The sequence below is a fragment of the Peromyscus californicus genome, unplaced genomic scaffold (genome assembly GCF_007827085.1).
Source record: "Peromyscus californicus insignis strain IS unplaced genomic scaffold, ASM782708v3 Scaffold_3__1_contigs__length_106647218, whole genome shotgun sequence".
In the NCBI taxonomy this organism is placed as follows: Eukaryota; Metazoa; Chordata; class Mammalia; order Rodentia; family Cricetidae; genus Peromyscus; species Peromyscus californicus.
In genome coordinates, this window is record NW_026294551.1 from 27,092,902 (window position 1) to 27,117,807 (window position 24,906).

The 24,906-nt window shown below is 43.5% G+C and overlaps 1 protein-coding gene across 2 annotated transcripts in view; it reads right to left on the reverse strand.

The window, feature by feature from the left end:
* Window positions 1–247: 247 nt before the first annotated feature.
* Window positions 248–24,906, reverse strand: part of Znf652 (zinc finger protein 652) — a 61,738-nt gene continuing 37,079 nt past the window's right edge. For both annotated transcript variants that reach the window (XM_052758448.1, XM_052758449.1), the window contains exons 2-6: window positions 20,892–22,046; window positions 17,976–18,123; window positions 17,560–17,675; window positions 16,978–17,122; window positions 248–9,224 (exon numbers count right to left, since the gene is read on the reverse strand). In XM_052758448.1, the coding sequence (XP_052614408.1) occupies window positions 8,701–9,224; window positions 16,978–17,122; window positions 17,560–17,675; window positions 17,976–18,123; window positions 20,892–21,788 (1,830 nt within the window). In that variant the 5' untranslated portion in view covers window positions 21,789–22,046 and the 3' untranslated portion in view covers window positions 248–8,700. The remainder of the gene's footprint in view (window positions 9,225–16,977; window positions 17,123–17,559; window positions 17,676–17,975; window positions 18,124–20,891; window positions 22,047–24,906) is intronic.

The following is a 24,906-nucleotide window of genomic DNA, read 5'->3' on the forward strand; positions in this document are numbered from 1 at the left end:
CTGACGTGATGTGCATAAGCTCTAGATTCAGTCACCTGGAGTGGGTGGGCAGGGGACAGGAAATACGATATTCATAAAAGGGCAGGCAGAATTTGGGGCTGGGATAGGTGCTACCAACTAGAGTTACCAACCAATAATCCAGGTGTGGCTTACATGATTATTTTACATAAAATGCGCAATCATTAATCAGGGACCCTCAGAATGTCATCTGAGCTTAAGGAAGAAATGAAGAAAGACAACATAGGAATATGGCTACTTTTTCTTCTTTTTTACTTTGAACATTAGCATGAAGTTGATTACCGTACACATCCAAAGGCCCAGCATGTTGGAAAAAAAAATCATTAAATGGCACACCTTGTACCAGAGTCTTAATAAGAATAAAATACACAATGCTACATTGAGTGGTTAAAAATACACAAAAAAGTAGTTTTAACAATCTATAAATTTTTATACTTAAGATCATGATTGAATTGAAATAAAAAAAGTGCATTTCAATTGCTAAAAAAAACAATATTGGTATACTTAACACAAGGAGGAAAATTGTCACACCGGGGGATCTGACAGGATGCTAGGGGAAAAGATGACTTGGAAGCCAGGCATTGTGGGCCAGTTCAGAGCCCGCCTGACTCCATCCATCATGAAGCGCCTCGGGTCAAGCAGCCCATGCCCATCCTTCCCATCTCCAGAGATCCTGTCCTACCTGCCTGTCACCGCGCCCCCCCCCCCCCCCCCAACACACACACTGAAGGTCCTCCGAGCTTCTTTACAGCTGACAGATACCTTCCCTCACCGAGTCCCCATTTGATGTGACCTTCAACTGGGCCTCTATAGAGACAAGACAGGGACATGCCCATTCTTGACTAAACAATCTTTTGACCTTGCAGGCAGGACCAGAACCAAGCAGCTTGTCTCTCCTCACATTCCTTTGGACAAACATTCAACAGCAGGCTTTGTAAACCTAAGGCGAAGGATTCCTGGCAAGCAAATTGGGCTTCCTTTAAGAAATGAGAAAGTCCAAGTGACCTCAGCACTATGGGAAAAGCCACCTGCGACCTAACATGGTCACAGATTCCACTCCGCTCTGGACAGTGCTGGAATTACAAGGAGCCCCCACTCTATGTATGCGTCTGGCATTGTTCAGGTTCTTGGGTCTTGCTGGGGAAAAGGGACCAGGAAGACATCAGTAAGGGATGTCTTTCCATAGGTAACTGCTTCCTGATCCTACAGGGTAAATGTTCCCAGGCTGCTGTTTTCCCTAGTGGAGACCCAACTATTCATCTGAAGATGCCCAATGAGCACAATCAAAATTCCCAAAGAGCTGATGAGGGCCAGGAGCCCAAAGACAAGGAACTGTGGAGAGGGCTGGGCCAAAATTCTAGCCTGAAGGGGTGCCTGCTGTGGGAGACCTCCCTGCTTGACCTGGAAGACACCTTTTGGTCAGACAAAGTGAGAGCATGTGTACTTACACACACTCCAAAGTCCCCACTGCTGTGACAGATGTGAGGCTGCAGGGCCGCAATGGGATTCGCAGCGAGGAAACATGGAAGAGGGTTACCTTTCAGCTCTGCATTTACTAAAAACTGGATCCTTCATGATAAGGTCCAGCTTTCAATCTCATGTCACCAGTATTAACAAAGCCTGAATGATTATGCTGCCTGACCCACACAGACCTCAGACCCAGGAATCTCTGCTCCCATCACAAGGCCTGAGCAACTACTGAACTCAGTGCTTTCATCAAATCCAATTAGTGAACCAAGGGATATCCCAGAAGAGACTTAAAAGCTGAGAAAAAAAAGTATTTTACCGCCCCCTTATGGTCAAAACAAGTACTGCATATGGAATAGAATCAGCTCAAGAAATGAAAAAAAATCATATTCAAATTTGTGGAAGATTAACTCATTTGATTTTCTGAGGCCATATATCGGGCGGTACAACTTGAGAAGTAAACACACACTACATACACTACACCGTTCTTTTCTTTTCAACTGAACTCAAATGAGTAATCATGCATGGGAAGATACTTTCCAATGCTGCCAAGCAGTCTCAGATCCCATGCAGGGTGTGAGGGAGACCCTGCTTCTGGCTAGTGGCCCCCTTCACCTGTAAGGCAGACTGGAAAGGCTGTGCTCATTCAGGGGAGCCAGAGATACAGAAACAAGCTGCTTCCTTCTCGGGCAGGCTCTTGACTTGACTAAAACCAGCCACCACAAGCGACCAGATTTCTTTTTGACATTAAGCAAAACCCAGCTTTCAGACCTTTTTGAACATCTCCATTTCCTACAAAATAATTTTTAAGTAATTTGTCACATTCCTGATTTCACCAGAGACGTTCAAATAGGATGAAGGTAACCTGGAGTTAAGCGACGGGAACCAAAGGTACCCTAATAAACACACAAAACAAGCAGCCATCCTTTTCAAAGGATGGAGCTCCTCCCAGTGATAGGTTAAGTATGGCTCTCTGCTATCTGAGTGCCTGGGATTCTGGAGAGAAAAGTAACCAATTTAAAAGCAGGTACTTTTAGGCATCCAGTTCTCAAGAAGTGACTGTCCAGATCAGTGATGGGCAACAGCAAGGCCGAACGAAGCCTGTTCATGATTTCTACAGTAGACTCTACCTCGTACAGTTGGCATACTGCCCTCACTGCAAATAACCAGTGAAACATTCAAACGTCTTGACTTCTATGTTATCAAAAAAAACCTCACAATCTGCTCCTGTCCCACCAATTAATATCTTGTCTGTTTCCAGACAAAAAGTATTAAAAATTTATCAACAGCTGCCTTTTGAGACTCCTACCTCCTGCAGCTATCAGTCCTGGATGCCTCCGTACTAATAACTTTCAGGAAAGAGGCAGGAGATTGTAAGTCAGAAAGCAAAGATTTTGACTAAGGTCAAATACTCATTAGTGTTCATTCACCTACACAAACAAATCCAATTTCCTCACTGAAAGAGTTCATCTGCTTCCACTTTAGGAGGGGACAGTCAACCCATTACATAGCACAAGCTTTAATTTGGGGTGGGAAAGACCAAGGTGGGCCAGGTGCTAAGTAATTTTTAATCAATGAAGTAAGTGCACATACTACACACAGAACACACTTCAGCTTCCTTTTTATTACATCTTTCATATATTATACACCAATTACACTTTTTAAATGACTTGTAAGAGAACAACTAGAAAAGAAAATAAATGGGTTTGTGAGGGGACAGGTAGCTGGGTGAGAGGAGCCGATTCCCCCCCCAAAAAAAAAACAATAAAGGACTTCTGTTAAACCCCGAGAGCACTTTTAAATTCCTATGACTAAAAGAAGATCACGGGAGGAACCCTGTGAAACGTTTATGAAAGAGAGAATGTGTAGCAACAGCAGCATTTAGCATTCCTTTAATTCGAAAGGGTAGGCATTCAGGAAGACTTCAGATGAGAAAAAGATGGCCCAGAGACATACTGGCTGACCTCTGATATAAAAGAACACTCAGTCTTCAGTGAAAGAACAGAAAGAAGGCCAAGGACCAGGACGGCTCTAGTAGTAGAGGTGTCGAACGTGGGGAGAAAGATACAGAGAGAAACAGCAGCAACATGGGGGGACAAAACATAAATGTGTTCACAATCCTTAGCCAGGTTTTAGCAAGTTAAGCCCTTTGGGTTAAGGGTGAATTCCAATACTCATGCAGAATGAAACAATCAGAGGTAGGATCCAGACCAGGGACAGAGGTTCCAGGACATGGGCTTTTTGAAGGCACTCGAGAGCAGTGATGTAGACTAAAGCCACACACAACAGCCGAGGGTCAGAAGAACAGGTAACTACTCACTCCTGTGCTACAGTAATAGAAACAACTCCAGAAAACGTCACTGTGCACAAAGCAACCAAGAACACCCAGTTAACAGGGTGGAAAGACTCACTTTATCACAACACAGCCTCTACTAAGGGAACAAGAAAAAGGAATCTATTTTCAGAATATATAGGTCTGCAAAGTAGTTTTGATTTACATGTGTGATTTTTGTTTTTTTGTTTTTTGTTTTGGAATGGTATGGCATCTGGCTCTTTAAACAAATTTACTGAAGCTAGAGCTTCAAAGTTGGGACATTTAAGGAATTTGATTTTCCTTGGAGTCTTGCAAAAGCTATCCTCTAAGATGAAAAGGTCTGATTATAAGTCTATAAAAAGTCTAGTGAGTATAAAAGTATAGAACTGTGAAGGTGGACATACTGACAACGTTTATGGCTTCCATAGAAAGTGTAGCGAGGATCTCTGGGTTGCTTTATCGAGGTAGTTCCAGGGTTGGAAGGTCAGCATTACTGCTCATGAATGCTACAGATGACAGAAGCAGACTAGCTAGTGAGTTGTTATTGCATAACAATGCCACTATTTCTAATGGCTAATGACCTTTTATTCCTGAAAAAAGAAAAAAAAAAAAAGATGGAGAGAGAGAACTCTTGGGGAATTTTCTAACTTAGTTTAAGTAAAGAAAAAACTTAAAACCTGATAATGTTTTGCTCAGCTTCAGAGTTATAACAATCCCAGCTGATTTTTTTAAAAAGAGTTGATAAAATGGTTATATGTAACATACCTTCTTTTCATGACATGTTCCATAGATAGTTTGGAACAGCATCAAAATCTACATCATGTGGACCATCAAAGTAACAAAAGTGGTATTTTTCATACAGTAGCTTAAACAGAGGGTTCCTTTAACTGAAACAGGGGTTCTTTTAATGGAAGTTTTAGTTTTTCTCTCTTTAACACAAAAACTCACCTACCATAGTGTATTTTCCTAACCAAAATCTGCAAGAGGAAATAAATCCACATATATATGTATGTATATATGTATATGTATACATACACATATACATGTATATATACCTATTGATTTATTATACCCATGCGCGCGCGCGCACACACACACACACACACACACACACACACACACACACACACACACACACCTGCAATGGAGTTCTCTGCTTCATAGCCTCAAATTTTAAATCTTTCAGTGAGACAAAAGTGAAACTAAACACATATCCATTCAATAATAATAAAAACTGAAATTTCAACGAGTTAAAAATTCAAAGCGTCAGAGATTTTGCCTCTGGTTAGCAGTGGCAGGGGGTCCAGCTCAGAAAGATGCTTTCAAATGAGGAGGTTCTTAGACAGGACAACTCCAAAAAGGCCCATGCAGAAGGACTGATTCAGAGGGTTCCTAAGACAGTACATGGAAATGACTTTCAAAGGTTTCTTTCAACTTTATTAAAGTTTTATGTGGAGACTTCCCCATTTGCTAAAAATAAGTATCAAGTAAAAAATAATATAGAAAAATGAAGCCACATGCCTTTAAAGGGTTTATGTTCTTGTCATTCAGTTTGGAAATCTAACCCAGTAGGAGCCCACTTGACTCCATTTGAGAGCAGCAACCTTTCATTAAATCTGTGAGAAGAGAGCAAAAGATGTACAATCCAACCTCTAAAAATGTAATGCCAACTCAAAAACATCCTTGGGGAAGAAGCCAGGCAGGCTGAAGCAGGCACCCATAATCCCAGCTCTTGGGAAGCTGAGGTGGGGGGAGTTACTGGTTTGAGGCTACCATGGTCCATGTAGGGAGTTCAAGGCCAGCCAGGGTATTCAGTGAGACCATTTCTCAAAAACAATGACAACAAAAAGTTCTTAGGTGCTGGCTGCTGTGGTTCACTCCTCTAGACCCAGTCCTCTCTCAGGCTGTGAGTTTGAGGCTAGCCTGGTCTACATATAGGTAAATAAGTAATCCTTGCAACAATAAAAACCATTTGAAGATCAAATAATCCTTGTGATGATACAGGCCTTTGAAGGTAGTATAAAGTGACAATGAAAAAGCCTCAATTTAATATGTCATTCTGGAATGTGGCTGCTGTCTTTACAAGACGAAAGTATAGATGGGCCTAGAACTCAAACTCCTCCACGGTCTTTTTTCTAACAGATAACAAGAATGTAAGAGGTTCTGCAGAACTCTTGGGGTGCTGCAGCACCCGTGGGAGGGCACACCACACAACACAACTTTTATCTTCCGAGCGGACCCCAAGCACAATTTCAACCCTGAGTTTGAGTCTTCAGCACGTTAAACCCAACACACCTGCAAGCTTCAGGCCCAACCCTGTGGCCCCTGTGGCCCCCGTGCTCAGAAGCACTTCTGTGTGGATTTCATTATACTTTCATTATTCACACATGGTGCTGGTGAGGGTCAGTTTTTAGAGCAGGTTTCCTACAAATCCCAAGTCAGGGAAGATATACTTATCCAGGAAAAAAAAAAATGGCATTTCTAGATTGTTCCACAATACATTTCAGTAAGAATTATACAGTGTGACAGTGCTAATTTATTTTTTTTAAATTCCTGTTTTCCTGCTTCTGTTAAGGATAGTGGTGGTTATTGAGTTACTACTGGACTTCCTATGTAGCAAACAGTTTCTTATGGCTATAGTCATTTGAATAAAAAAAAATCAAAACTGACTACCTGAATTTTTTAATGAGTATTCATAGTACATCCATAAAATGGTTGAGTCAACAGCCTCAAGTCTAGAATTCAGAATCTCTGCCCAATATCGTAAAATCATTTAGTATAAAATAAGATACAACCAATTAACTAAGCTACAATGTATACTTCTTTGATAAAAGTATTTTAATATTATAGGCTTGACCATGAAATAGTTTATGTCTACATGAACGTGCAGATCTGCAGACTTCCCATGGGATACAAAGGAGACTGTGGAGGTGACTGGAGAGCCTCTAAGGCCATAACAGTCAGAATCAAAGAACTGGCTTCCTTATTTGGCTTGGGTGTGCGGGTGCTCCAAGAATGTATGAAAATATTAAAATTACCACGCATTAAAATGTATACCTAGAACTAGAGGAAAAGTGTGTCCTGAGATACTTTTCTGCCTCAGCACACAATTTTTCCTATCACTGCAGAGCACATGGTGAAACTGGAGTCAATCTAGAAATATTAACCAAAACTAATGTAGAGGAGGATGCTGAAAAGCAGGAACCTCACTCACCTCAATCCAGAGTCCATGTGTTCCCACTGCAGAGTTAAGTGGCCAGAAAAAAGTGCATGACGCATATCTGCACATTTAATATCAAAGATAAATAAATAACAGCTAAGGCTGTGATTTGAGAGCCTGAGGAAAGAGAAATGAGAGAATTCTGAGATTTTTAAGGAGAGAAGCGGAAGAGAAGTGGTAAGTGGCCACTTTTTGGACTCACTCTCTAAGGTGAAGAAGTATAAAGTGTGTAGCTCCGCTGCACACATCTGCCAGCTAAACTGAACCACTGTGTCAGCCCTTCTTAGCTTTCCACATAATCCGCTCCAGGGTGACCACACTCGGTGCAAGTTCCCCCAAGTGACCGAGTGAGGTGCCCAGGGGCAGGGCTGTCGCTCCTTCCTCACCTACCTAAGAGGATGGGGCAGCACTACTGGGGGCGGGGGGAGTTCCTCTCACTACAATTGATGGCAGATGCAGATCAGTGTGGACACCCACACTTTAGAGACTGCAGACATTTTGAAACTTAAAAGCCAATTTGTCTTCTCCCCACCTCCCATTTCTCAGCCACTATCACCAACTACATTTGTGATTTCAGTTCACCATTTAGCTTCTCCTACCAACTCTTGGAAAACACAGCAACCTCAAAATAAGAGATTCCAATTTATCTTCTCCTAACAGCTGAGCACGACACAGGTCCTAAGAGAAGTGAGAAACAGACGTGACCAAAAGGAATCCTCTGCCACTTCCTTCTGCAGGTATTCACAACGTTCCTCAGATTTCCAAATCAGGCAAGTTTTTGATGACCTGCCCCAGCACAGCACCCCACTGAATGCACAGGCGCAAAGGGACACCAAGGATGGAGGTGTCCGTGAGCCTGACGGACTGAGTGCCCAGCAGGGATTTCCAAGTTACTGAACCTTGCTTTTGTAGTAATCTGGTCTGCTGACCCCCATTCAGTCTCAGAAGCACCTTTGAGTTGTACGGATGTAAGAATAAATTTGAAATAGAACTTATTATATGTATCTTTAAGAATCACATTTTGATGATTATAAAAAATTTATCTATTTTACAACATGGGTTTGGCTACACTGAAAAAATTACACAGCTTATTGAAATACATTTCATTTTAGAAACAGACTACTAAAGTCTATACAAAAACTCTAAAATAATTTCTGTAGTAAAATAAAGAGTGTGTTAAAAGAGCTACACAAAGAAGAAAATTCCCATCTTCTCTATAATGCTTGATATTGTGTGAAACGTGGCCAGCTTGCCTACAGTCAGCACCAAAAGCTGAAAAGAATTCATTACGATACACAGTGATACAGTTAATGCTCTGGATTAATCTCACAGCCTTCCCGATTAGTATAAAGGAAACCAGGCCCGTCTCCTCTTTGAGGAGAAGACCAGGATATAAAAGCAAGCATACCTCATCCGCTGATATGAAATTATAAAATCCCACAGTCCGAGTATCTGAAATTTATAAAAGTCATCAGAAAATGCAAGCAAACTGGGCTTTAGTTCGGTGGTTCCCCGGGTTGCGAGGGCAGTCTTCTTGTTCACTCCCTCGGGTCAGTCTGATGGTTCACCAGGACAATGGCCAAGGCCCTGAATTCAGGAGGCCGTGGAGGCAGGGAGACCCCAGAGAGGTACAGCTGCACCCATCTTCCAACTCACCACGGGGATGACACTCGGGCGGGTGCTAATGATGCTGGGCCGGGGCCGCGCTGTTCTTCTCTGCCAGGTGCCTCAGGAAGGTGTCCTCGCTCTGGCCTCTGTGGTTGAGGGGCTCACTCTTGAAGAGGGCCGGGGGTGGGGGCAGGTGAGGCACAGGTGGAATAGGGAGGTGGTGCGCATGGTGTGGATGCGTGTGGATGTGCAGGTGTGAGAAAGGGTGCGGGACGGGCCTTGAGGGAAGTGTGCCGCCGCCCACGGGGTTCATATTGACTGCGGGGGCTGGGCTCGTGGGAGTGTTGGCCACAGCTGGAGCGGGAGCAGCCGGCGCCGAGGTCAGAGGGATCTGGACAGCTGGTGGCACGTTCACTGGACTGGTCACTCGGAAGCACTTCTCCTTGTGGGCCTTCAGCATGTTGGAGAAGCGGAACCGCTGGCCACACACGTCACAGGGGTAAGGCTTCTCGCCTGTGTGAGTTCTGCGATGCCTCTTCATGTTGGGTCGACTGGTGAAGCTTTTGCCACAGATTTCACAGATAAAAGGTTTCTCTCCTGAGATGAACACAGACAAACGGCTGATGTTCGGGGTGTGGAGATGGGTACCTGCCACTCATGCTTCCCCCTCAGCATTCTGTTCCCCAAACTGAGACTTGAACAGGTCACAGGAGGCACAAATACACCTTATAACCTACCGTGCTGGAAGGGGAAGAGGGGGAAATTAGAGGCAGTGGTGGATGCTGCAGGTGTGACCTATGGCACCTTGTCTCTGTAGGTTAACTACTGCTGTGCCGCTCACGTCACTTCAGCCACCACCCCTTTCCTTGCAGCAGGTTCTCACCCCTCTGTGCAGTAAGTCTTACTCAGGGAACCTGCTCTACTCCAATCACTCCATGGTAGCTTTCCACTCTCACAGCAACTGTATGAGGTAGGATACTATCCCTATTGTCTGTGGGCTAGCTTGCCCAAGGTGATCTGTTAGGCACAAGTTAGGAACCCTTAAGTCTAGCTCGCAGTCTGTGCTGCTGGCACAGAAGCCACAGTACTTCCTACCTTATGGGTGTATTTCTACATGCATGAAAGAATGCATTTCTTACAGCACTTCCTACCCTATGGGTGTATTGCTACATGCATGAAAGAATGCATTTCTTACAGCACTTCCTACCCTATGGGTGTATTGCTACATGCATGAAAGAATGCATTTCTTACAGCACTTCCTACCCTATGGGTGTATTGCTACATGCATGAAAGAATGCATTTCTTACTTTTTTATGAAACTCATAACTCATAACCAGGAACAAACACCTCTTTACCCACACCATAGTCCAGTTTCTTTATTATTCTAGTGAAAAGCTGGATCTCCCATTGCCTCCTTCACGGAAGCCAGAACTCCACCCTACCCACCCATGCTTCCTAAGAGATGGAACTAGGGGCTGGAGAGATGGCTCAGAGGTTGAGAGCACTGGCTGTTCTTCCAGGGGTCCTGAGTTCAATTCCCAGCAACCACAGGGTGGCTCACAACCACCTGTAATGAGATCTGGTGCCCTCTTCTGGCCTGCAGGCTGAACACTCACTGTATACATGATAAATAAATAAAATCTTTAAAAAAGAGAGGTGAACTAAAGAGTCCGATAGAGCCGCCTTCCCTTGTTGAAGAGCCTTCACTGTGACTCACCCTCATCTTTCTGGCTGAATGCCGAGCCTCGATTGGCTCCTTTTTAATCCATTTCCTTCCATCTTCTCTTTCTTCATTCTTCCTCCCTTCCTTTCCTTTTTGAGACAGGGTTTCATTATGTATCTCAGGCTGGCTCGGAACTCAAGATCTCTTGCCTTCAGATTCCAGAGTGCCGGGATTACTGGTGTGAACCACAAGTACCTGGCTCCTCCAATCACTTCCCTCTTCCCTTTACAGACAGGGTCTCATACATCCCAAAAGGGGACCTTACATTTCCTATGTAGTCAAGGATGACCTTGAACTTCTGATTCTCATGCCTCCACCTACCAAGTGCTGGTGTCACAGGCTTGTGTCACTATGCTTAGTTTCCCTTTAATCATCTTAAGAACTTCAAATATGGCCAGTGAGATGGTTCCGTGGGTAAAGGTGGTTGTTGCCATGACTGAGAACGTGAGTATGACCCCCACGGCAGGAGAGAATTGACCTCAAAAGTTGTTCTTTGACCACCATAAATGCTCCAGGCCACAAGTTCATCCTCACCCCCAAATAAATATATGTAATCAGTCAATCAAACAAACTCTTCTAATTGCATGCTAAGTGGTTCTGGTTATATCCATCTGAGAGAAACGCCATTGGAAACAATTGTATATAGCATAGAAATATAATTATCACCATGAAATCTATGTAAAGGTATCTGTAATCTATTAGTAAAGGAAAACAAGTTATGAAAATATGTGCATAGCATTAGCCACTCTCATGTAAAATATGCACACGAAAGGCATGGAAAGAAACACACTGTATTGTCAAGATTACTTCCAGGACTTCTAAGTAACAGGATTATAGATGGTTCATTCTTTCTTGTTTTTCTTTTTTTAAATGTAGCCCTGGTTGGCCCACAACTCCATATGTAGATAAGGCTGGCTCAGTGTGATTCAGCTGCCTCTGACTTTCAAGTGCTGAAATTACCAAGGCATGTACCACCACACCCAGCCTTATTAAAAAATATATATAGACATACATATACACACGTATGTCTATATATTTTATGTGTCTGTTTTGCCTGCATGTATGTTTCACATTCATGCCTGGTGACCACAGAGGCCAGAAGGGACCGGAGCCTTTGGACTGGAGTTACAGATAGTTGTGAGCCAACATATGGGTGTGGGGAACTGAACCCAGGCTTTCTTCAAGAGCATCAAGTGTTCTTAAACACTGGGTCATCTCTCCAGTCCATTCTTATTTTAAATACTTGTCTGTATTTGTTTTGCTGAAATAAACATGACCTACTTATTCAATAAAATGCATAATTTTTTTTTTTTTAAAGATAGGTTTTTGCTATGTAGCCCTGGCTGGTCTGGTAATCACTCTGTAGTCTGGGCTGGCCTTAAACTCATGGCAATCCTTCTGCCTCAGTCTCCTGAGTTCTGGGAAACAAGATTGTTCCCTAGTAAAGTATTTAAAAGGACAGCTGTTTGCTACCCTCTTCAGCCCTGACCTCCCATCCTTGCTCTCAAAATCCTTGTTCGTCATCTGTAGCAGCCACACGGAAACAGTGCAAGGACTTTGTCTGACCAACTAGTCTAGTGAGATCCTATGCTCTGACTCACCACACACACACACACACACACACACATCACTCACAAGCAGCACATACTGAAGGTTCTCAATAAACATGTTTAATTCTCTAGCTCTCTTTAATCATCTCCACTCATAATCTCCTGGCCATTGTGACTTGCCAGAGAAAGGTTCAAAAGAGTTGGGGCTGATTACAAGTCCATGATTCAAATGAAAATCTTACTGAATTAGTAATCTTTTACTTCTTTTATTTTTTTCTGTGACAGGGTTTCTCTGTCATGCGTAGTCTTAGCTGTCATGGAACTCTCTCTGTAGACCAGGCTGGCATCGAACTCATAGAAATCCACCTGCATCTGCTTCCCCAGTGTTAGAATTAAAGGCGTGTGCCACCACTGTCTGGCCAATCTTTTATTTCTTAATATATTAGCAAAAATTTCCACATTTTTGTCACATGCCTTCACTTGACATAAACCCATTACCCCTGTACCTCTGACTCTATTTATTTGGCTCCATTGGCTGCCTGTGCTTAATTATTAGTGTTAAGGTTACTCTGAAGCTTAAGATAAAATAAAAATGTAACGTTTGAAGTCAACCACTGTATCATGCTCTACTTTAAAGAAGGCTGGGAAATGTGGGCTAGAGGGGACAGCTAAATTCACAAGATAACTAGAAAAGCATGCACATTAACTTCTCTAGAGATCTACCTAGTAGACCCAGCTGACCCAGCTCTAGAAGCCGAATTGTAAGTAGCCTGAAGAAGGGCATTCTACTGCTGTCAATCTTGACAGCACATCCCTCCACAGTCTGTACTATCACTGTGCTATAAATAAAGTTATCTTGCTACTTAAAAAAAAAAAGGCATTATAAATGAAGAGGAGTCTTCAGGGAAGACAGAAAAGGACTTGGGCGGTTGTCTTTTGCACTGTGCACGGGGAAGAGTGATCTGTCCCACAACTCCAAGCATTCCTGCCTACACAGCATGAATATCTTTGGCAGCATCAGATATCCATCCATCTATCTATGTAAATAAATCTCCTTGAGCTTTCAATCCGGTCTCAAACTGCTTACTGGTCATTTCCACTTGAATGTGCCACGGATCTGAAACTAACAAAACAAAGTTAGACTCATCACCCCACGGAGCAGACCGCTCCATTCTCCACTATTTTCTACCTAGACGATCTTCGAAAGCCTTTGGGACCAACTCTCACTTTACCTCACTGGTCTACCATCTGTGTTCTTCACCCCTCACTCTCTACACTGGAGCCAAGGTGAACTCTCAAAACAGTGTCCCACACCAGAAAAGCCACACCCTTCTCACTGTTCTTTAAGTCCAAAGGTTTCGTACGAGGTTTATATTAGAGCCTCTGTTCCCTGCTCTCCAGGACCATGCCTCATACTCCTGCCTCTCTGCACACCCATGACACTCTTAGTTCAGTGGACTCCCAAGCTGTCAGCACAAAACTGCCATCAGCCTTTGCTAGTCTCCACACCCACCCAGCCTGAGCATAAGCTTTGTGGAGCTAAGGGCTATCTCCAGCTTGCTTACCACAGCAGCTTCGTTTAGGAGGCTCTTCATCCCATTTTTGTTTTTTTGAGACAGGGCCTCTCTACGTAGCCCTAGTTGTCCTAGAACTCACCATGTGGACCAGGCTGGCCTCAAACTCAGATCGCCTGCCTTTGCCTCCCAAGTGCTGGAATTAAAGGTGTGTGTGCACCACCATGCCTGGCCTTGGTAGGCTCTTAAAAAATATGCATAAACAAATTTTAAAAGTGTAAAAACAGGAATTTCTTCTCACATTTTAATGCCTCTGAAACTGTCATTTACCTTATATTCAATGGCATATCACTGTTTAATTTACAACATTTTCTCAGCAGCATATAAATTAATTTTACAACTTAAAACAACCTGGATTCAATGAAGTATGGCGATCACCATTTAGATCATTACATTACCTTCTTTTGCTAATTCTCTATCCCTGGCAATCTTCTCATAATTCAGCTTCTAATATAGAGTTTAGTTTAGGCAAACAATGTTGACCAAAAGGCATTAACAGTCTGGCCTGGGCTGGAGATGTAGCTCTGCAGTAGAGGACTTGACTAGCACATGTTGAGACCCTAAGTTCAATCCCTAGGACAGAAACAAACAAACAAAAAAACCTGGGCTGAGAGAAGGCTCAATGGTTAAGACCACTGGCTGCTCTTCCAGAGGACTTGGGTTCAATTCCCAGCACTCACATGGTGGCTCACAACCATCTATAACTCTAGTCTCAGGAATCCAACACCCTCTTCTGGCCTCTTCACCAGGCAAGCATATGAAACACAGATATATATGCAGGCAAAACATCCATACACATATAATAATAATAATAATAATAATAATAATAATAATAATAATAAGCCTTCCAAACTACTTGCCATTCACATATAATAAATAAGCAATTTGATATCATCAGGATCATGTAACATATCTAAGAACCTCTGATCTTGAGAGGCTGACTACAGTGAGCAAACCCTAGATTTGAGAACCAGACCCCGTGATGATGCTTCCTACATTTATAATATCCAATATACCCTGTTTTATTACTTGTTACATTAAATAGTAACAGAATCACTGAGTGTCCAGTTAGAGTAAAGCTGTCTTGAGCAAATTATTTACTCTTTAACCTCAGCTTCTTTATTTCAAAACTAAAAACAACCCCCCAAATAGGTCACTGTGGGATAAACGCAAGCTGGTGCTTAGAGTAGCACCCGGCACACAGGTGCTCAGTGTTATTGTCATTATCACTATTGTTAGTCAGTGGACCATTTCTGGAGGGCAGAAACAGTTCTTCATTCATCCTGGTGCCCTTACGCATGTGGTATGAGGACAATCAGCAAACATTCTGCTTTAAACTTACCCTGTGCCTAGACTGTACTAGGAACCCTGCCTGATGGTGGTCAGCTTTCCTAGGTAAGATCTGCCTTATGTGGCTGGAGACATGACTCAGCGGTTAAGAACACCACTGACTGTTCTTCCAGAGAACCCAGCTTCAATTCCTAGCACCCACACGGCGGCTCAAAACTGTCTGTAACTTTAGTTCCAGGGGACTGGACATCCTTACACAGGCAAAACACCAATGCACATAAAAATAAACAAAAGATCTGCCTTACTTTAATGCTAGTTCCCACAATGGCTGTGATTCCCACCCAAACAGCTGCTCCTTATAAATGTCATTTCATCCAGCTTTCTCTCTTTTCCTCTAAAGCTCTCTAATCCTGTATTCTCTAGACACTACGGTCATTCTTATTTAATGCCATGGAACTAGAGGCCAACTAGCTGCACAATCCTGCTAGTGAGGCTTCTTCAAAGCCACCATCCAGCTGCTTTTCCAGTTCTACTATCACAAACAATCCTGAAAGGCAGATGAAAGACGGGATGAGAAGTATTTCAATATTGATGTTGAACAAAGTCTAATATACTTAACACATCAAGACCTACTGTCAACAGTAAGAAAGGCATAAGCAATTCAGAAAAGACAGATACTACTACTCAATAAACCCTGTCTCGAAAAAACCAATAAATAAATAAATAAATAAATAAAATAAAAATAAAAACAAGTAAATAAAAGCAGGTTGTGATAAAGTATAAGGACCCAACTGTATTATCACATGCATGAACACTGTAGACACAGTACTTGCCTAGACCTTACTGAGTCTGCTCCTGCTACGCACATGCTATATCACTGGCTACATGTTTAGCCCTTGGAAGAATTTTTTTTTTTTTTTAAATAGAGTAAATCCTGGGCTGGAGAGACGGCTCAGTGGTTAAGAGTACTTGGCTCTTGCTGAGAACCCAGGTTCAGTTCCCAGTACCCAAATGACAGTTTACAATCATCCTTAATTCCAGTTCTAGGTGATTTAGTGTCCTCTTCTGGCCTCCAAGGGCACCAGGTACACATGCAGTGAACATACATACATGCAGGCAAAAATACTCATACATATAAAATAAAAATAATAAATAAAATCTTTAAAAAAAAATAAAATAAAATAGGAGCCAGGTGGTGGTGGTGCACACCTTTCGTTCCAGCATTTGGGAGGCAGAGGCAGGCAGATCTCTGAGTTCAAGGTCAGCCTGGTCTACAGAGAGAGTTCCAGGACAGCCAGGGCTACACAGAGAAACCCTGTCTTGAAACCCCCCTCCCCCACAAAAAAAATAATAATAACAATAATAAATAATAATAATAGATTAAATTAGCCAAAATGTTATTATTTGGCTAAATCTTGGTGCTCTCTGTGGTAAGATTTTATTTAGTTCCTAATTTTCTTTCTTTCTTTTTTGGTTTTTCGACACAGGGTTTCCTCTGTGTAGTTTTGGAGTCTGTCCTGGATCTCGCTCTATAGATTAGGCTGGATTCGAACTCAAAGAGATCTGCCTGCCTCTGCCTCCTGAGTGCTGGGATTAAAGTCATGCACCATCATTCCTGGTCGGCCCTTAATGCCTTTAATCCCAGTACTCCGGAGGCAGAGACAAGGCCAGCCTGGTCTACAGAGAGACCCTGTCTCAAAAAATAAGACAAAACAAACAAGCCATTTACAGTTGACACGGTGGCACACACCTGTAATCCTAGCGTGGGAGCCAAAGGCAGGAGGATTGCTATGGGTTCCAGGACAGTCTGTGCTTCAGTAGGACAGTCTGTCTCAGAAAACAAAAAACAAAGAACAAACACACACAAACTCAAAAGGCATTCACATAAACACATCTTTTAAAAATAGTTATAAAAGAGAAAATTTCAGTATTGTAGATCAATTTTTGTCTCGCAGGCTTAGTGAGATTTTCACTTACAAAGCAAATCTGTGCCAGGCATGGTGGTGCACACCTCTGACCTCAGCACCTAGGAGATCAAGGCAGGAGGATTGCTGTGAGTCTGAGACCAGCCTGGGCTGCACAGCAGGACTTCATCTCCAGACAAGACAAAACAGGAAAACAACACAAAGTTATGGTTTGGATTTAAAGACAGATCCCCAAATGACTACCAACGAGCAGGCGGGGCCATGTGTACCCTGCCAAGAGATCCTTACCAGTGTGCGTCTTCATGTGCTCATCGAAGTACTGCTTCATGTTGAAGTCCTTGCCACACCACTGGCACATGAACTGCTTGTGCCCAATGTGGATGCTCATGTGGGAGCGGAGCTGGTACTTGTACTGGAACCTCTCATCACAGTTCTGCAGTGGACACAGAGGTGGGGTTGGCGGCCAAGCACAGAAGCGTCACTCCAGCCTACCCTCACAGCCTTATGGGTTCATTTTCATACTCAAAACACAAGCTGCTTATGGCAGCTGTTTGGATTTGCTATGTTCCTGCAGCTGAAGACAAGGGAAATTTTCTCATGTGATTATCACTGGCTCATACTCAACTTTTCTGAATCGCTGAGAAAGAAAAGTCAGCTACTGCACATTACTCCCCAGCTAACCTAAAGACTCAACTGTGTGCTAATAGGACATTTCTCTTCCTAGCAGGGAGAGAACCCCCCAAACCCGGTGCACAGCTGAAGCTTCAGTGGTTCCCAGCCTTGTGCTTTGCATCCCGCACTCTGTTCTCACTGCTGCATCATCAACACACCCTAGCTTTGGAGCTGGTCTGTGTATGGCCTGTTCATTACCTCACATCTGAAGGGTTTCTCTCCAGAATGCTGCAAGGAGTGCACCTTGAGTGACATACTGCGCTTGAAAGATTTTCCACAGGTTTCACATGTAAATGGCATGTCTTTTGTGTGTGCTGTAACACAGAATACATTTAAACTCAAAACAATTCCACTAAAACACTCAGACTGGAAGGGACAGACGTCCTAAGGTGTGGCACTTTAACAGAAATGTTCCGGAGGGAAAGGAACAGCAGTGCTCAGGAGAACTCTAGGTGGGAAGACCGCGCCGTCCAACCTGGCGATGCTCGAGACCCGCTGCATTTAGTCTCAAGGAGTTAAAACCAACAGCAGTATGGCGGCTCTACGTAGTTGCTACTGTGGAGCAGAGTACTTCAGAGACCATCACAGGCTGAGTGAGGAGGGCAGAGACTTACCGACCATGTGTTTCCGCACGTGAGCCATGGTATAGAACTTCTTCTCACAAATCTCACAGGCAAATTTTTTTTCTGCATATCCATGGACAATCTTGATATGTTCATGAAGGGACCAGAGTTTCTTGAAGGATTTGTTACAGGAAACACACTGAGCAGGATAAACAGAAAGAGCCTTTATTTATGGAGACTTCAGGAGGCCATCCTGCCTCCTGGCAGATGAAATGGATCTACTTTAGATTTGTGGCACAAGGTCAGAATCTTGACAAAAAACTATTCCTCCATGGAGTCCACATTCCAACACCAACATATGTATGTTCTATTGTCCAAGATCCAGCTTTTAGACACCTTGGTAGCATACAAACAATGGCAGAGTCTAAGGCAACACTTGGAAAGTTCCACTGACAACAAAGAACTAATTGCTATTACCACTTCAGTGTTGCACTTAGGAAAAGAACATTTACTTTGTTTGGCATACACACACACACACACACACACACACACACACACACACACACACATATATGTATGTATACACACACATACATATATATACATATAAACACACACATATGTAGTAGTTGTTGTTTATTTTGAGATAGGGTGTCTCACTATAGAGCCCAGGGTGGTCTTAACTTACTATTGGCCAAGGCCAGCCTCAAATCATGATCCTGCCTCTGTCCCAGGTGCAGGGAACATAAGTATACATTAGCACACCTGCTAGGCCTTCAGGCTTGCTTATGACATAGACCAGCAAGCACAGCTGTCCCAGTTCAGGGTGCCATACAGTTAGGAGGTGTTTACCAGAGAACAGAAGTTTGAAATGAGCATAAATAAAGGCAAGATATATAAGCATTATAGATCTGAAGACTGTAACAACGTCCTTCTGCATTAGAAAACACCATTTTGAAAAATTCTGTAACAAATGCTCAAGGTTACTAACTTTCCCTGCATCTAATTTACTCTGCTGCCATTTCCCCAGACAGAAGCTAACATAACCTCTAACCACTGGCCATCCTCCTCCTCCTCCTCTTCTTTCACAGTTCCAGACCTCCTCACGTCACAATGCCCAGCTCTTCAAATCATGGCTCATTAGCACCCTGGCATAAAGTATGACGAAATAAACAAAACACCACCAGAGAGTTCTTGACAACGGCCAGGCTCCGAGGGATAAACTTGGAGAACTCAGTTACTAAAGCCTCGTGATTGAGTACCACTGCCACTGCAGGAGAGGAGGACTCCAGAGCTCCGAGACAGGTGCTGGCTGGACACTGCCCTGGGGAAGGACAGACTGACTACCTGTGAGCCTGAGGTTGCCAGATTATCAGGAGCTGTACAAAGAAATTCAACACAAGGCTCTTTAGGAATGTGAAGGGTCTCCTTTCTGAAAACCATTTCTTCATTTTTATTTATGTATATGAGTGTTTTGCTAACTGTATATATGTATAGTGTGTGTGTGCCTGGTGCCCAAGGAGGCCAGAAGAGAGTGCTGGACCCCTGGAACTGGAGTTACAGATGGTTATGAGCTGCCATGTGGGTGCTGGGCACAAACTCAGGTCCTCTGAAAGAGCAGCCAGTGCTCCTAACTGTTGAGTCATCTCACCAGCCTAGGAATGCGGAAGGTTTTCACTCAACAGAACCATACCACACAAGCACAAGAGACATACCATAATGAGGAAAAGCACAGACGCTCATAAGAACTGCTGCTTCTGTAACTTTAGCAAATTCAATTTAAAAGAAAGAAAGAAAAGAAAAGAAGAGAGAAAGAAAAGAAAAGAAGAGAGAAAAAGAACCCACAAAACAAGTAGCTCCTAGACAGAAATGAGGAACGCCTTTTCAGTAAGGAGCCATTATAAAATCCACGTTTGACCTCTAGGGGGCAGCACTGTACCATGCTCTGTTGGACTGACCCTGCAACCAACTACTGCCCAGGCACCTGCAGGGGAAGACGGCAGAGTCTTCTTTTATTTACCCAGTATGTCTTGATCATGATACACAAGCCAAATCAGTGGATTTTTAAATCTCTTTAAAGGAAGCCACTGATCTCAGTCATTGATTAAAAACAATTGTCAAAGAAAAAAATTAAAGGTGGTCACCAATATTAGCAGTTCCAAAACCAAAAGTATAACAATTTATCTTTTAAAAAGTCAGCTTTAAAATGGTAGATTATTATACATATGGAAACATAACAGACTTACCTTGTATGAATATACATTTACACACAAACATACGCATAAACCAATATAGCTGCAATGCATTCAACACCTCTTAACCTGTCATAATACAGTTTTTTTGTCACATTAACAATACTGTACCGCAACGTTATGTAACCTACTGCCAGGTAAGCAACATTTCCAACACCTCTGTTTAAAGTCTGCATATTCCCACGGGCTCGCCTCTTGACACATTTAGTGTTGCCATCTCTCCACGGGTGAAAGGAAACTCACTGCAGGAGATCTTCCATTTCCACAGGTCTGAGTCATTATGGTCTGTCCCCGTCAGCTGCGCTAGCCTCTGGCATCCTTTTACACAGAAAGAACCTTTCTCTACTCCTGACCTTCACTCAGTACCTCCCACCCTGACTGAAGATGCCAGAGTGGATTATCTCACGGGTCCTACAGCAGCGACTCTCGGTGCAAGCCGGCGCTGACTTTACATCCCAGTCAATCATCTACAACAGATCCCCCTTCCGTGTGCCTGGGTTCCCACTAGTCCAGCGTCAAGGAAGTGTAATACTTTTGAAATACAGGATTAAGCCTTGGTTTTGAAAAAGACCCAAGCAGCAGCGTCTAAAACGATAAATTGGTGAACTCTGTCCCTTCAGCCTCTACTGTATTTATTCTCTTGGGCAGACACCAGATGACTCTGAACAGCCAGGTTCTATCCTGGAAAGTTTGCCCTCTTGGTGATGAGACCTACCTGAATGTTTTTTTCACAGTCTGTTTGCTGGTGAAGGGACAGCTCACTTTCCAGGACAAACTTCTTGCCACATTTATCACAGATCTGCATGCGCCTGTGAGTAACGTTCATGTGCTTCTCCAGGTACCAGCGAGTGTTAAACACCCTGGGGCACTTCTCACAGGTCAGAGTCTCTTTCTCTTCACACTTAGCTTTCTGGACTGGTGCTTTGGGCTCCTTGGCAGCCCGCTTCTTCCGTTTGGGTAGCTCTGCACTCTTCCTCCGGCCTCGAGTTGTGCGAGGTGTAGGGGAAGTGGTAGCTGCGGCAGCAGAGGCAGCTCTCCGGGTTCGCCTTTGTGTAACCCTGACTTTCTCCACTCGCTTCTCCTTTTTCTTCTGCCGTCCGTTCTCTCCGTAGTCGGTGCTGTCGTCTGTGGCCTCCTCCTCACTCTCTTCCTCTCCTTCCTCGCTGCTCGTCTTAAGAACAGGAGTCTCTTTGGACTGAGAAGAGACACCCTTTTCCCCTTTAGACACATTTAATGTTTGATTATTAAGGTTTACCTCCACTATGATCTGCTCCCTTTTGTAAGAGACTTCCTCCTCCTCCTCCGTGTCGTCAGAATTCTCCCGGTCTTCCTTGACAGTGTGCACCTCAGACACTGCCCTTGTCTCCCTGAAAAATGGCTGTTCCTCCGTCTCGTGGAGATGCGGTTTGCTCATCTTGGTGTCTACTAGCACAGAGTAAGGGCTTCCAGACTCTCTTTTGTACACTTTGGTGGACAGGTCGAGCTCCTGGCTGGCACCATGGTAGAAGGCGGGTGGCGCCTGACTCCGACGGCTCTCTTCCTGTGCCATTCCTGCTGCATGTGCTGCACAGTTCTCAACCAGCTCCTCACAAGGACTGGCTGTGTAGCTCATTGGGAAGTGGCCCAGTTTCTGAAGCGGTTCAGACTATAGAGAACACCTTGAAAACAGGGCAATCAAGACTCCAATCTTTCTCCATGCACAGAGAACTAACCACTCCAGTGAAAACAAGAACCTCCAGGAGCCTGGGTGCCGTTCCTTCAGTGTCACAGCACCAGCGTGTAAGTCAAACCTGGCTGTTCTTACGGCAAGAGCAGAGAGCACTCCTGACTCTCTTCCCAAGAGAGCTACAAGGGACTTGGAACGGCTTATCTACAAAGAGAAAGAAAACAGAGGGAAAATTACACCACCATTTCCTTCTTAGGCCACGTGTTTCTCACAACATACAAAATTTAAAATCAAACTCCATAAACCATGATGGATGGTTATTATTATTACTATTATTATTATTTTTCGAGACAGGGTTTGTCTGTGTAGCTTTGGTGCCTTTCCTGGTACTCACTCTATAGCCCAGGCTGGCCTCGAACTCACAGAGATCAACCTGCCTCCGTCTCCCATGTACAGGGATTAAAGGCGTGCACCACCACCACCCGGCTTGGATGGTTATTATTTTACAGGCTGTGTGAGTTGCCATTTTCAGTCAGAATGTACATTCTATCAGCCAAGAGCCACGTCTGTTAAATTCATGCCAGCATATAAAAAGTCCTCAATGACTGAATAAATACCTACTGCTGCATGATGTCTGCCGTGCTGGATGCCGCAGGACCCACTGCTATCAGGTCTAGTCACACAAGAGGCCGTGGGACACTCAAGGGACTCCTCCAGGCAGTTTCCTTCAGCATCAGCCACCACATGCCCCAGAGGGAGACCCCACAAACGAAGGTGGGAACAGGAGCAGTGTGGACCATGGAAATAAGGCAGCTAACTGGTATACTCACAGAAGAAAAACTGTCCTGGCCTCCAGTAATTAGGAGTGAACTGTAAACAGAAAGGCCTTCAGGTCTGTCAGAGTAAAGCCGGACGGAGCATTCTGACACGTGTGCACAGCTCACTAGATCCACTCGACAACTGGGTGGTTTTTCATGTGTCAGTTGCGGAGAAGTCAAAATTCTGAGAATTGGCAACCACTAGGTCGATGTGGTTCTAAGAAAACTAAAACCATCCATTAAAAAAATCAGAAGGGCATCCAATTTGTTGGCAGCATGCCTCCTAGTGCTGGTTAGCCAGCCAGAAACAGCTGAGTCAAATGACTAATGCTGAAGGAACCGTCCTGTCTGGCTGACAAACGGAGGAAGCCAGTGTTCACTGAATGCCTGTCATGTGGTGGGCACTGGAGAAAATTCTATTACTATCTACTTCGTACCTACTGCAAAACTTTGGGGTTGATTTTTAGTTAATTAAAAATAAGTAAAGCTTATTTTTTCCCTTCTTTTAATTGAGACAAGGGTCTCACCATGTAGCCCTGGCTGTCCTGGAGCTTACTATGCAGACTAGGCCACCTTGGTCCCAAGTACAAGGATTAAAGGTGTAGTCATCACTTCTGGCTTTTTCTTAATAAAATTGGTTCTACTTGCCATAAATAAATAAAATCTTGCTATATTGTCTTTTCTTAAAAATAACCTTAATAAGAAGCTATTCAGTACACTCAATGCTGAACTGCTATGTAACTTTAACAAGTCTAACGGGAGTCACCTACGCCTCTCTGACCTGTTCTAGATAAAACAACTCATAATATTAGGGAAGAGAAGGTGTGACCCACTTCATAAAGGTTCATAAAGGGACCAAAAAGTAGAGTTAATTTCTAACCTGAACTTTTACTCTCAATCCTAAGCCGTACCAACAACCTATACCTTAGTAGTCTACCAATGCAGAAAATGGAGCCAAGGCGGCAAACTACAAAACTGTAAAGCTTGGTCGATTCTCTGGTTTATAAAATAATCATAAGGATTTGCATTTATACAAAGCACTCTGTCACATACTTGTTGAACATTTCAGTGCATCCCATCTGTTAGGTACTACAGGAGTTCTAACAAGCTAGCTAGAAGAGAACAAAGCTGAGTTGCTTCTAGGTACTACCTAATGACTTGCAAGCAGCAGCAGTCCCCACGTGTCCACACAAGAACAAAACCAAGCATGTATTACTCACCACACAGCCAGCTTAAGCAACTTTAACTTTCACCAAATAAAAGCCCCTTGGGCCAAAGATGCAATCAAATACTAAATAAGCTACACTGCAAGACCCATGGAATTCCAATGAGTGTTCAAAGCACTTTCCACTATTCAGTTCTATCCACAAACATCATCTATAGGCAGAAATATGTTTTAAACAAAAGGAACTGTTTATTTTTAAGGTAAGGAGTTTTGTGTGTATTACTGAGATAGTTTCTATTAAAATTCAACACCTGTCAAGAACCAGAAGAAAACGTGGTGTGGCTCTGCCCACCTGTGTGCCCAGGAGGCAGGGATGGGAGAACAATCCCAAAGCCAGAGTCATTTTGGTCTGTATATCAAGTTTGATGTTGGGGGACTGGGAAGGCTCAGTCTAGCCATGACCAAGGGTAGTTTTGTAGGATGCAAATTTTTAACACAGTAGTCTATCTTTAAGATGGCTAACCAAGGGGCTGGAGAGATGGCTCAGCAGTTAAGAGCACTAGCTGTTCTTCCACAGGTCCAGGGTTCAATTCCCAGCACCCACATGGCAGCTCACAACTGTCTGTGACTCCAGTTCCAGAGAATCCAACACCCTCACACAGATATACATGCAAACAAAAACACCAATGCACATAAAATAATAAATAAAGATGGCTAACAAAAAAGAAAGAAAACCTATGTAGAGAATGAAAATATACGAGAAATGTCTTCTTTACTTGAGGAAAAAAAACAAGCCGGGCGGTGGTGGCGCACACCTTTACTCCCAGCACTCAGGAGGCAGAGGCAGGCGGATCTCTGTGAGTTCGAGGCCAGCCTGGTCTCCAAAGCGAGTACCAGGAAAGGCGCAAAGCTACACAGAGAAACCCTGTCTCGAAAAACAAAAACAAAAACAAAAAAAAAAAAACATAAACAAAACAAAACAAAAAACCAAGGTCTCACTATGCAGCCTTGGCTGACCTGAAATTCTCTCTATAGATCAGAGTGGCTTGGAACTAACAGAGATCTGCCTGCCTCTGCCTCC